The sequence below is a fragment of the Ornithodoros turicata genome, unplaced genomic scaffold, assembly GCF_037126465.1.
Source record: "Ornithodoros turicata isolate Travis unplaced genomic scaffold, ASM3712646v1 Chromosome11, whole genome shotgun sequence".
Lineage (NCBI taxonomy): Eukaryota > Metazoa > Arthropoda > Arachnida > Ixodida > Argasidae > Ornithodoros > Ornithodoros turicata.
Window position 1 is genome coordinate 1292461 of NW_026999295.1, and position 13642 is coordinate 1306102.

Genomic DNA, 13642 nt, shown 5'->3' on the forward strand with positions numbered 1-13642 from the left:
CATTTCTGTCTTTCCTTTATAATATTAATCTGCAGTCGTATTGATGAGTAGCATTCCTACACTCTCCCGGTGTTTGCTTAATTTTCTTGATGTTCTATTTTGCTTCTGCCCTGTGTAAACTGACATTGATCTTGTTGGTGCACCATCAAGCACGGTTGTTGACGTGCATCTTTTAAAATAGCACTCCGTTCCTCTAGTCTGAAGAAGAGCTTTCGCTCGAACCGTCACCCTTTTTCATTGCTTCCCTCTTCGGTACACCGGTACCCCCTTTTTTTCTCTCTCTCTCTGTACGTGTACCTGGCAGCCCTTTTTGGATTTTCGTTCATCTTTTAAAATAACCTGCTGTTGTTTGTTTGTTTGTTTGTTTGTTTGTTGCTGTTGCAGCACGAGGATTGAATGTTACAGAGTAAGGATTAAATCCCACGGCGTACGGGGTAGACATGGCAGAATAAGGATTAAAAGTTTCAGTACTAGGATTAAATTCCACAGTATTTGGCTCAAATTCAGCGGTATACGGTCTAAATGCGACGGCAAAACCTGCAGGGGCGGAGGGAATGCACACAAATCCGTGTGGATAGCAATGGTTTATGATGACAATAATAAATGACGCAGCTCGAATTGGCAAACAGTGAATCACACATTGACAAAATCAGGGAATACACTACACTTGGAAACAAATAGTCTCGAATTCATGCTTCGCACTATAAAGTCAAATGCACATTTAAAGTCAAATGTTGCACCACACATAAAGCGTAGTCGCCTTGTCTCATCACACCAATGTAACACAACATCATAACATCTGTAAATGATCAGAAGGTATATGCTGAATGAGATGGAGAAGGTGCCAGCTGTTGCGATGACTGTGCATCAACCGAGGGTTGCAGGATGTAAGGTGCCATATAGTTTTGGACAGGGATGAAGCTTCCAAGAGTCTGCACTACGTGAACTGGCATTGTAACGAACATGATTGGCTGGAGGGCTGCTACTGGCACTGGTGCTAGTAGGGTCACAGAATGTCTACATGTACGGATCTTACCAGAAACACCTGCTGAAAGGCTTTCAGAGAAATCGCCGTGCAACGTGTTTTCACTTTTCTCAAGTGTGTGGAGAGTAGAGTTTTCCTCTGATCTCCACATGCTGACATGCTGAATGTGTTGCATGGGCTGTGCTGTCACAGAAGTCGAAGCTGTAGATGCTGAGGCAAGTGTTATTGTGGAAGGCTGCTGAGCGATAGGGGCTGAGACATTACGTTCCTGGCGTTGTGCAGGGACAGGTCTCTGTGCATCCTTGTGGCGGTTGTTCTGATGGTGCGCGCCTTCAGTGTGCTGTAGGCGGGCAGGGCCAGTGAAGACTCTGCTTCGAGCTATACCAATGCATCTGAGGAGTTCAGAAAATGGATCCTTTTCAGAGGTCTTCAGCTCTTCACGCCACATTTGCTCATCGAGGTAGAGCTGTAGGTCTCTGCGCTGCATCCCACTGCGGATCAAAGGTTGCTTAAGGGCATGCCACCTCGACTGAGCTGTTTGAGTATGAAGCTCCGGGTGCTGACTACTAACAAACCGAGCCCTCTGGTTCGCGACCCTGTGTTTGTAATAGTTGGGTCTCTTGAGACGCTTCCACTGCCGTGGATCCTCTCCGAGTGTTTCAAGGTTGTAGTAACTACCCCGTCCCTGAGTGATTAGTGTTGTTCCTCTTTTCACGTTCCTCTTTATCAGTGGAATAAGAGTAGCCTTGACCCTCTTCTTGTTAGGACAGACTAAGACTCTTACTTTTGTGTCCTGGTTTTTATTCAGGCTGGGTTCCCTATCTGCCATGATGAGTACCCACTGCCCAGACGACTTGCAACCTTTGTTATTTACACGCTTCCTGAAGACAGATTCATAGATCTCCACAGACCTACGTCTCCCACCAATCTTTCCATCTGCTGCATTACGACGCTCCATGTACACAGAAATGGCACGTCGCAACAAGTAGAGACCACGAGAGATTGTTGAGTGCGACAATTTCCTGTTGCCTCTGGAATAGTTGTCAGCAATATAACTGTAGGTACCCGAACCTCGTGCAAAGATCAGCATCATGTGCAGAAAACTATCTAGAGGAACACGAAGGTTCCTAAATACGGAGTTGTAAAATACAGATTCCGACCAGTAGTGACCACGCCGTCGGCAGATCCATCGTGCAGTTGTTCTGCACGACAATCGCAGTGTTGTCGGTTGTCGACACAACGGGCATCGCATATCCTTCTGCAGTGCACCGTGCTCCATGAGCCACTTGATGACTTCTAGCTTACCTGCAAGACATGTGATAGATCACTACAAGATCACTATCCGCATAAGAATATATAATATATTGCTATAGTATATATAATATATATAAGAATATATCCGCATAAGCGGATCACTATCCGCTTGGTTCCCTATGTAGGGATCAAAAATGAGCACAAAAGCAAGAACTATGAAGACATCAACAAAGGTAGTGGAGTGAAGTTGCTTGCACGCAAGTCAACCTTAATGCCATCCCAGCACTGCTGAAATATGGATTAACCCCCATTTTCCCTGAATCAGAATAAGGCGTATGTTAGTAACTGCTACATACTGCACATTCTGGATGCCGAGATTTGTATTCCGGTCGCATTCCTATGTGATAGGACATGATCTACAATATATTGCCATTAATAAAAAAAACTATATGTTGTAAAATTATGTCTATAGTTAACGCAGACACGCTCTATCTTGACAGAACTGGCAGCCAATTATTCATGACTGAAGTTTCTTGCTAGTAGATCTTCACCGGAGAATTAATATCAGCAACTTTTGCCTTTCAGTCTATTAAGCATCGTAGCCACAGCATAAAGGGAACGAACATCATCAACTTTATTACATTGTGACGATCTACCCCGTTGCTGGTGGTAATGTCGGAGACCAAGAGAAATGTTGGAGTGATTACCAATTCTTGGTTGGCTCTACGTCCGTCTCCCACCCACATGATATCCGCAGATGAATAACTAGCAATTCCTGTATCACTTCAAAAAGGGACTTGTGGTGTTTTTCACATTTTTCCAAAAAACAAACAAACAAACAAAACAATGAAAATTGCCTGAGTCAAATAATATTGTGTACATGACATGCACATATCTCACTGTAAAATGCCACTCAAAAGTGACAAACCTTCACAGATGAGAAATCAGTGAGTGAGAAAAACTAAGAGAGGGAAAACTAGGGAGAGTAAAGGAGGAACAACAACAACAGCAACTTTATTTCAGGATGATGGGTGGGGAGTTTCATCGCCGGGGGCGATACTCTACCCCATTGCTGGAGGTGAAGCAGGGAATGAAGGAATGGGTCCCGTTACAATGAGGATCGGGAGTCCTGTGGCGTCCAAAAAGGCGAAGAGAGCCTTGAGGACAGAAGAGGAAGTTTCTAGAAATCTTCCAAACGTTCGGGAGCTGCCACGATAGATAACACTGCTATTTCTTCACCACCGCCAGGCTGCCATTGCAGTTTACATATTTTGGTGTGCCATTTCTCATTTGTCAGAAGGTGTTTGTGTTGTGTGGTTCTGTGTGTCCTTGTCTCCATCTACGTCGTTACCGCTTATGCCATTACATACCTGGAAGAACTATGGAGTATAAAGGATATTGGAAAGGGAAGTTTGAAGAACACTCCCAATATTCGGGAGCTGCCAGGATAGATTACACTACGATTAATAAGAAAATAGAATACACTACTAAGCTCAGTGTGGCGTCAAAAAGAATAGAGCCGCGACTGAAAAAAAATCACCAGAATTATTCTGGTGTTTCCTAATGTTCCTGACGTTACCACAAGACTCTCTTGATGTTTGTAATGTGCACATCAAAAATGTCTGGTGTGACAGCAGGGTGACTCTGGTGCTGTCTAGTTCTCCTGATGTCAACACCAGAGTGGCCTACTACGACACCAGAATGAGTCTCGTGCCTTCTAGAATGCTTGGTGTGCGCACTAGAGAGACGTAGTGTTTTAATGTGACCGTTAGAGCGGTCTGATGTGGTTCACAGACACCAGACCTATGGCGCCAGAGTACGAGCACCACGTGTTGTTACTATGAAAACCGCAATTTACAATTAGCATGAGTTCGTGAGCACAACTTTTTTTCCAAAGGGATGATAACTCACATTGCAAATAATTCCCTCGAGTGTCGAAACTGACACGCTTTTGCGGCTTTCACTCGAGTTTGAAAACGAAACTTTTCGCTCTCATTGTCACATCAAAGAGCGACAGCGTTATCGGCATTAGTGTCTGTTTTGAACTCAACCAGCTGGCCGAGGCGGTTGAGGTAGCACTCGGTCGTGGTTTTCGACATAAAAACCGCACACAAATGTGAATAACTTTGAATATGTGTTTCTGAAGTTCTGTATTATATGTCGAAGTTTGCTTTCCAACCTGTGCACCAGTGGAAGTAAGGAAAATACAAGCAGATGTGACGCCTCTGAATGTGCATTTCGTCCAGCATCATGTGGACTGTGATTATTCATTGAGTGTGGACTACAAGAAGAGAGGATGGAAAATGTGCCCGAAGAGTCGATCGAGTATGCTTTTCTCAATTAGAGTATACCGGATATGGGGTATTCACAATTGCAGAAGAAATAGCATTTCACCTTTTTTGTACTTTTATATTCTGGTGTGCATGCTTCTCCTAAATGTATAGCATCAATGGTAGCAATAATATAGACACATACTCAAGTGTTCCTATTTCAGATTATATTCAGTATACTATATGCAAACAATTAGCAGCCTGCTATCAGCTGGGTCACCTTTGCAGTAGAAAGAAACCTTTGATATCTTGCTGTATTGTTTACCTGATTTGATGATTAGCTAACCTTAATGAGTACATCACAAACAGCTTTAGTAACGGAATAACGAGCAGAACGTGTTGGTTGAATGTTTTACATTCATGTATGCGTGGTGCAAACCAGGATCCCTTCATGATGTTTTCTTATGCTTGACTATTGTACATTATTCTGTTTCACGCATTCGATCCCGTGAGGTACTTGGCTTCTCAGCGCCCTCACGAGGGTCTGAAAGCTGTGCGTATTTGTGAAGGCTTAGAGAAAAACAACAGGACAGCACAAACACCGTGTTCGTGCTGTGGTGCCGCGCTTGCACTGTCCTGTGCTTTCTCTCTCTCTCTCTCTGTCACGTCTTCAACTATGCACAGCTTTCACTGCCTTGTGAGGTTCCTGAGGAACCAAGTACATCACGGGATTGAATGCATGAGACATCACAATGCATGTTCAACAGTTGAGCATCACAAAACACCACGATAAAATGTGGGCCGTTCAAAAGTGTGTGTGTGTGTCCATAGTGCAACTGTGTACAGGGGTAACTGGATTGGACGCACTGTTTTATATGACAAAACGCTGGCAATGGGATGATTCATCCTTATGGACGCTGAACTGGAAGGAATGCGCGGAAGCCTCCAGTAGCCTCTGGTCCTGATGTCGCTCACTCCCTTTCGGGATAATTTGCGGCGGGAGAATAATAGGGCCTTGTCCGTGTCCAAAGGTTTGTGGGAAACGAAAAATTACTGATAAAGTGCTCCTGAGACACTGAGATGGTCGGACTTACGACCTCTGGGAAAGTATTACACATTCAAAAGTATTATAACATATGTAATAAGTCGATTAGGCGTATTACAATACAGATACAAATACTTTTCGAAAATGAGTATAATACATAATACAAATACTCAAAAATAAATTACAGTAATTTTCCAAGCACCCCTGCTCCAAGGTCGCAGCGGTAGGGTGGTGTGTAACCTGGGACTCCGCTAACGCAGTGCAAAAAGTGAGCTCCCCGAAGACGCGAACGGCAACAAGGTTGCCAGAGGAGAACCGGGTGCTCCGCCGGAGCATAACGTGACGTCACAGTTCTCAAAACTAAAAATTCAATGTCTCTAGCTTCCGCGTCACATAGAGCCAAAATATTTTGCAGGAATGTAAAGTGAGACAATATTTCCGTAACATAACTTTAGTAGGATTCTGAAGACACGAGATTTAGTCTGTAGTGGCACTTTAAAGTACAGTACAATGTAAACAATTGGAAATGTAGTTAAGGTAAAGTGCAAGTACTCAGAAATGTACTTAAAGCAGTCATGGGCAGTATCGAAGCTACATTTTGTGTATCGCTATTAGGTATCGCGTGCAAAAAATGGGAGTATCGGTATCGAAACTACATTTTTAGTGTATCGTGCCTTTTAACGATACCCGATACTAGAAAAAGACACAAATATTGTGGAAACCCGTGTTTCCACAACCTCGGGGCGTCAGTCCGTCCGCTCCGTCGCCGAGGAAGACACAGCAAACGAAAAGTGTGAACAACAAACAAGGATTTATTCCATACCTTCTCACAGCAAGAAAGGCAGCCACAACTCAAGGAGCCAAACCCAAAAGAGAGGCCGTGGTTTTCGTGCCTATCCCTTATGTAGCCCTTTTACGCCCCCTACTTCTGGGACGCATGACCCGATTCCGCTTATCAGGTGTTTTACACACATGCCCCTCAGTGACGCCCACAATATTGAGGCTGTTGTGAGACTTAGGGTCGGCGGCGCTCACTCAGACGGTAGTACAACCCAGGCCGCAGCGGCGTAGATATGTCCACCATAAATTCGCTCGAAGCTTACGTCCGCGCGCGCGCTCCATCGCCGGGAGAGGAGGCCCTGGGCCGTGCTCTGGAACGCGGGCGCGCGCGGTTGGTTCCAAAAAAATATCTTCCTACTCTTTCTACGGCAGGCGCGCCGAAAACGCTGGGCGTCATCCCCATAGCCGACTTACAGAGGACCAACCTCACGGCTTCTGGAACTTCGCTGCCCGATGTCCCCCTGCTCAGTGCGCAAGAGCACGTCCACTTAACTGTGTGTATTCTAAAGTGTGGATTCCACGTCTGTCATGCCGAAACAATAGCCGCCGGCTTAGCTTGAGCACTGAAACCCTTCTACAGCTCACAATTTATAACAGCCAACTACGTCTCTCAGTAACGTCTCATATCGCAGCAACAAAGGCATTCTTCTGCCGTCGGCATCGGCACGCATCTGCCACAAGGACACCCCGAACCGAAACAGCAATAGCATATTTCCGCTGCGAGGTTCTCAACATTTTCATTATACATGAAGAGTGTTTCCCAATGCGGCTAAGTAACTGCAATGACGGTAATTCATCCTCCGTCGACGATTCTGCGGATGATGTCGTTTCATACTTGCATCTAGCGCGTGCACTCGTACTAACAAACATTTTGCGGGCGTGACTGCCGGACTATAGTAAGCTTGAGGGCATTCAAGTTTGGAAAAATCAACATCACACGACGTGGACCTCAAAACAACATTACGCCTTCGCCACAGACCGGGAGGCGGATTAGAAAGGCGAGACTAGCCGTAGCCGACACGAGCCAACCCAGTGTTGTGTCTGAGGGAGCACTGAGCTTTGCGCTCGAATGCGATCTTTGAAATTCGATTACTCAAAGAAAAAAATATTCAAAAATAAATATTTCGTAACTGAGATGTACTCTTCCTAGGCTTTCATAAAATCATAAGATAACCCTGGGCTGAAATCCACTTTACAGTTCCTTTAAAGCTATGTAACTAATTAGAATACTGGTAGTTGTGACCGTCTGCCATCTAACGAGGGCAGCCCACACGTCAAAAGATCCTGTTTTCTCAATGTATAAAGTTAGTCGAGTAAAATTATTATTATTACTATTAATTGTGCTTTGTTTCGCGAATAAATGTGTTTGGTTAGCAGTCACTGCGGATGTCGCCTCGCATTTCTCTCTTGCTTTGTCTTCCCCTTGTGCTGGCTTCTTTTTTTGTCTCTCTCTCTCTTTTTTTTTGCGATTTTAGGTTTGATTACATGACGGTCGCACCTCATCACTGGCTGTGGAAAGGTCCAAAGCAGACTACGCAGAGTGGGACCTCGCACACACTGCACATGTACTTGGTACGAGACTCTTTGGCCTTTGTTGAACACCAGCGGCACCGCCGACGAGCCTCTGTCAGGCTCGGATGATGGGCGTTACCAGCGAACCGAAGTGTCTCGGGCACGCCCGTCATTGTGCGCTCATCATTGTCGCCCCGTTTCTTCTTGTGTGCTACGAGACTTATCCTGGGTTTCCTGAAGCTCTTTCGCCCAATAAGCTGACGGCCAAGGTTCAAGCGGAAGTGGAAGTACGCAACTGGCTTCAGACTATTTATCTGAATGTATGCATTCACCACTGCTGCATCCAGAATAAAGTAAAATATCCAACTCCACCAGCGTTTGGAGCAGTGGTCTGTGGCGTATGCATTGCGTCTTTGGTCGAACTTACGGACGCCACTCATCCAGATGCTGTAATCTCTTAAAACTGCAGGGCAATCTACTGCCTTCTTTTTGCCGTTTGGCAATGTTCGCTGGACCTGCACCCGGCATTCAGGATCATGATAGTTTGACATGACGTGAACATTTTTCAGTTCTTTCCATTGATAAGTTACGACATCCCCCTTTCTTCGCCACAAGTAGGAGTCTGGTTCGACGTTGTTGCCCACCTGTACCAGAGGTGGAAGGTTGTTCTCGCTTGCACAGAACATTCCACATGCGAGAACGTCTCTGTCGCGCAGCTCCTGAAGGAGATGAGTGGAGGCAAACAAATTGCCCAAAAACAACTGTGAGCCAGCTGGGACGGCGCTGTCGGCGAGTGCGAGAATAACGTGTTCCCCAAATGACCTGTCGAGTGGTTTCCGGGCACTCTTACCTTCGCACGGCTCAAACTTGAGCAGGTATCCTGTCTCGGAATCAGCCAACGACCACACCTTGTAACCATGTTTGATTTTCCGCTTCACGCGGGAGCGTCCCTTAAATAATACCATGCTTTCGTCTATAGCAACATGACTTGATGGGCTGTACTCCGCCTGAAACCTTTCATTCATCATGTCGATGAAAGGCCGCACTTTATAGAAACAATCAAACCCTTTCCTTCCGTGTTGTGGGGTCTTTGCGTTCTCATTCAAGTGAAGACAATTTGTTATCATCAGAAACCTTTTGTATGTCATCACCTGTGTGATTTCCTTTACATGAAAGAAGCTGTCAGAGCTCCAGTACATCTGAAACTCGTGCATGGGATTTATGCTCATCAAAATGAGTAGGCCAATGTACGCTCGAAGCTCGTCACCTGCCAAAGGTCTCCACCCTTTGCGATGTTTTTGCAGAGCATAATGGTTCGTCTGGTCGACTATGTGCTGCATGACATGGTTGTCAAAGTACAGCGTAAATGCGTCTAGTGCCATGCTTCCCTCATTAAGCTGCTGCGAGTATGTAGGACCATGACTGTTGGGAGCCGGCGCGGCGAATACTGACGTGTCCCACTGGTTGGTTGCTGCATCATCTCTAGGACCCAGCTGCGACTCTCTGCTCTCTATTTGTACATTGGTTTTTCCTGGATACTGTTTGAGGAGCTTTCCACCGCTTGTGCTGGGCACAGACCATGACATCTGGAGCTCATTCTTATCATCGCTGCACTCGTCAGGATCTAGTTCCAACAATTCCTCTTCAGAGCTGTGGGAGTACTCATCAGCACTGTCATTCGGATCGTCTGGGAAACTAAAAGACAGCTCCCACACTTCCTCTGATGTCATCTGCTCTCGGTGTCCTAGAAATGAACGAGATGTGGCAGAGTTACAACTGACACTTTCTGACAGTGTTGTATGCAACGCCAAGTATACAACTAATGTTGTTACTGTAATCGACACTTTTGTCGGTATCTAAGTGCGGGCCACGACTTTTCTTAAGTCGGTATCGGAAAAGTATTTCCGTTACAGATTTATTGTAACGCGATCTCCGTACCATTAGCGATACTTTGTAGGGCCCCGCCATTTCTTCACCGACCATATTTCTTACTCTTATTTATCGTCACTGCTCCGCCTAGCGCTCGACAGGAAGCCTGTCGACACGCCTACGTGCTCCGAAATGGGAATTACACCAAACGCATGTTAATTTTTTATTCGAACCTGGAGGAAATAACCACGCTGGGCTCAACAGAAGTGATGAGGTTAACGAACAGAGGTTAAGTCCTTGAGACAGTGCACTCTGGATTACACTGCTAGGCTGCCGTATCACACTGAGCTACGCTCACACATCCATGGCGTTTTCTTTGTTTTTAGCCTTTACATCATTTTTCTAAAAAATGCTACGAGAGCAGCATAGATGGCGTTTATGCAGTTGCGTTCAATGGCCAGGCACTAAATAAGCTTATTTAGTGAATAGGCCAGGCGGACATCCTCTCGAAGAAAGTGAAGGTGACTGATTGCCTAAAATTCATTAACTCTTGAATTAGGGGACTTTTGTGCAAAAGCGAGATAGCAGATTGAGAGACTATCCTAGTTCAAATTGAAATTGAAATTCGTTTATTTACCATTGTACAATGGACGGAGCCATGGAAAAAAGCTGCATAAAGCAACTTGACGTGTCCATGGCCCCCGAAGTTGGTGGCAGTTGTGTCAAGAGGAAAACAAGTATAGACTAAAAAAAAAAATCTGTCCAATTAACAAAGAAACAATATCAATGGGCGTATCTATACATTTCTATGAAATAAACCACTCACCATTATAAACCAACAAACACTGACACTGACATAATGAATAACAGCATAGTGGAAGCCATAATAAGCATTAAATTTCACTAAACAAGTTTATATTAAACACACTTTAGCTTGCAGCTGTTGAAAGGAAATTCGAAATAACTCAACATTAAGGGTGGCTAGCCTATTTAGAGCGCGGGGCAACGTGTTACTTATACTATGTAGCCCGTATGAAGTACGAGGGATTAGTACCTTCCAGTGTTCCGCATACCTGCTGGGGTATGCATCTATTTTAGGTAGAAGACCAGCTAGCATGCAAAAATTGTCAGTATTCTTTAAAATTTCTTTCCTATAACACTGCAAAAGCCCCATGTTATATAATTCTGATATTCTAATTACACTGTAAACTTTTTCACACCTTTAAAGGTGTGCGCTATGCACATTCAATCTGGTCGCCTAACATTTCGTCTCCAGGATGATATTTTACAAAATTCGGAAACCATTACTAAAGATCAAGTGTCAGTGCAAATCTCGCTTTCATTATGTCTTGGATATCGTAGGTACGAGCTAATGCATATATGCATTGCTATCGATAATCGAGCACGCGCAAGCTTCTACAATACTGTTGAACAATGTTGAGATGTTGCAAGACTGAATTTTTGGAGGACAGACAACATTCGAGTAAAGAAAATTTGTGCGAAACCCTGCTCCATTATGATGTTACCAAAATTACACCTAAAAAGGCGTGCGCCATGCACGCTATTACACCTTTAAAGGTGTGAAAAGATTTAGAGTGTATACTGTACTTCGGGAAGAGCTCCCTTGTGTGAGCTGTATAGCTCACACTACATATGGCACGTACAGCCCTTTTTTGTAAACCAAGAACAGTGTCGATGTTATGTGAAGTGGTCGTGCCCCACACCAAGCTACCATAACTCAAATACAAAAGAAACGGAGTATTCTTAACTCCAACAGGTAGCAGATAACAGTAACGACTAATAATTCCGGCAATCCTAGCCAGCTTAGTAGCCATCGATTTTACATGGTCGTCCCAGCTCAGCTGACTATTAACAATAATGCCTAATACCTTGATATTTTGGATAAACTCAATCTTGTCAGAGCCTAAATTCAGGTGGTGTGGCACTACTACCCGTTTGTGTTTTGCTTTTTTTTGCATTTTATTTCCTTACGTGTTAACACAACAGACATCTGAAGTGACATTATGTGGGCCAGTGATTACACCAACCCCCACCCAGCAGATTCTGCCATGTCTACAGGTGAAACCTCTAGCTTTGTTACATGTTGCAGACTTTGTAACATTTTCGGAGTCGTTTGGAAAGGTGCACAACATTAGTGTGACATAACAGTGGGAGAAGAAAGTGATGAGAACTGCTACCCGTAAGAGAATAGCTTCTTTGAAGGGTGCAGGAACACTTCCTGGTGATGTATATTGATGACTAAAGAAGGCTAATTAATTTTCTAGAGATACGTCCTATACAGTGGAACAGCGAAAGTTCATTGTCATTGAAGCCCCACTACTACAATTGTTCAAAGTGTGTCGCAGCTGCAGTTAGCCATGAAAGGTTACCACATCAGTTCGGGGCACGCTTCTCACTGTGGCGTCGGAATGTGCAAGTGGCTACAAATTATCTTGGAACAGTCAGCCAGAAATGAACAGGATGGCTACAGGCACCATGATGTAAGCCAGGCACACGAATGGGAGGCGATTGTCTCCGTGGTCGTCTGCTTGCCGTTCGCATGGCAATATACTAAGTGAAAAGTCGTCGGTAAATACGGCCGACTTTCGTTTCCCAGTGTCAGTTCCGATGTGACCATTTTGCGTGGAACACGCTGTAATGCTCCTGGCTGGAATAGAACTGCACTATAGGTTCGGAATCGACCGGCACGGGTGCGATAATCCATTTAAGCCGTGTAGCAAGCATGCACTGAAAGTGACATTCGCTCGTTAGGAGTGCATTTCGTGAAAATGCCCTAAATTAGCCCCTGTGGCAGGGGCATTAAAATTGTAGAAGAGGTGCTGTTCGATTATTGTTATTAAAGTTCGGCTGTTTGTAAGCCGATGAACGCAGCGAACGATGTCATATTTTCCTGCCTGACTCGCGAGAAATTGTACGATACATGAAAGGCATTAATGCATAACGCGTACTGCGGAGATGAAGCTGCCGCTCCTTACGTAGTTCAATAGATCACAGAAACTTTTATTGCTGCACTACGGCTAGCGGCTGCAGTAATCAAAGACGGTTAGTCGACTATGACTATAATTTGATTACATATGTTATAATGGATATTTCACATAACCTGTCCGTTAAGGATAAAGACATGCCTCTGCGGTGAACATCAGGTGATGTCGCTCCGCGCATCATTCACATCCTTGCACCTCGTATGGTCACTCCATTAAAGTGTCTTCAGCGTAGCTTGATGAAAGGATTCACAGTATTATTGATGAAGATCTTTTGGAAAAGGACTGCGCAGCATGCGATCGATGCCTGCAACACCACATCACTATCATGGCACGAGACCTAGCGGCTGACCGAGACTGGGTCATGAAGACTGCGACATGGTTTATCGGTCACGTATGATGGAGGTACCTACGTTTGGATCAAAAACGTGTGGCAGAGGACCATTCTTCCGAAATATTTGTCGAGTCTCTAGCTCATCTGTTTGAACCTGTTATTAACTCTTGTAGTTAACTCTACTAGCCCGAAAAGAAATGCCGCCAACAGCATTTATTTCCGGAAAACTTTTGCCACGACTTGCGTATGTTGTAATTACCGAATTTTTCTTATTTTTATTTATCTGATTTTTTTTTATTTTTTGGGGGGGGAAGTTTAGCGGACGTTTTGATTGCTTTTATCTTTCGCGGAAAGTTTAATTTTAAGTAGAGATGGGACGAATCCATGATTTTCCGAATCCGAATCCAAGGAAGGTTCTGCGAATCCACGAATCTTACGAATCTCGAATCCTTCCTTAAAAAGAGTTTAAAAAGCCAGAGAAAAACACTTGTATTCAAAAGTGTTTTGAAGCAGAATATAATATATTTGTTT

General features: G+C 44.5%; 1 protein-coding gene across 7 annotated transcripts in view; it reads right to left on the reverse strand.

The window, feature by feature from the left end:
- Positions 1 to 714: 714 nt before the first annotated feature.
- Positions 715 to 13642, reverse strand: part of LOC135371405 (piggyBac transposable element-derived protein 3-like) — a 140239-nt gene continuing 127311 nt past the window's right edge. For 6 of the 7 annotated variants that reach the window (XM_064605464.1, XM_064605465.1, XM_064605462.1 and 3 more), the window contains one exon: positions 7376 to 9650. In XM_064605464.1, the coding sequence (XP_064461534.1) occupies positions 7897 to 9650 (1754 nt within the window). In that variant the 3' untranslated portion in view covers positions 7376 to 7896. Of the gene's footprint in view, positions 2291 to 7375; positions 9651 to 13642 lie in introns of those variants that run through there. The other variant, XM_064605467.1, reaches the window with a different exon arrangement.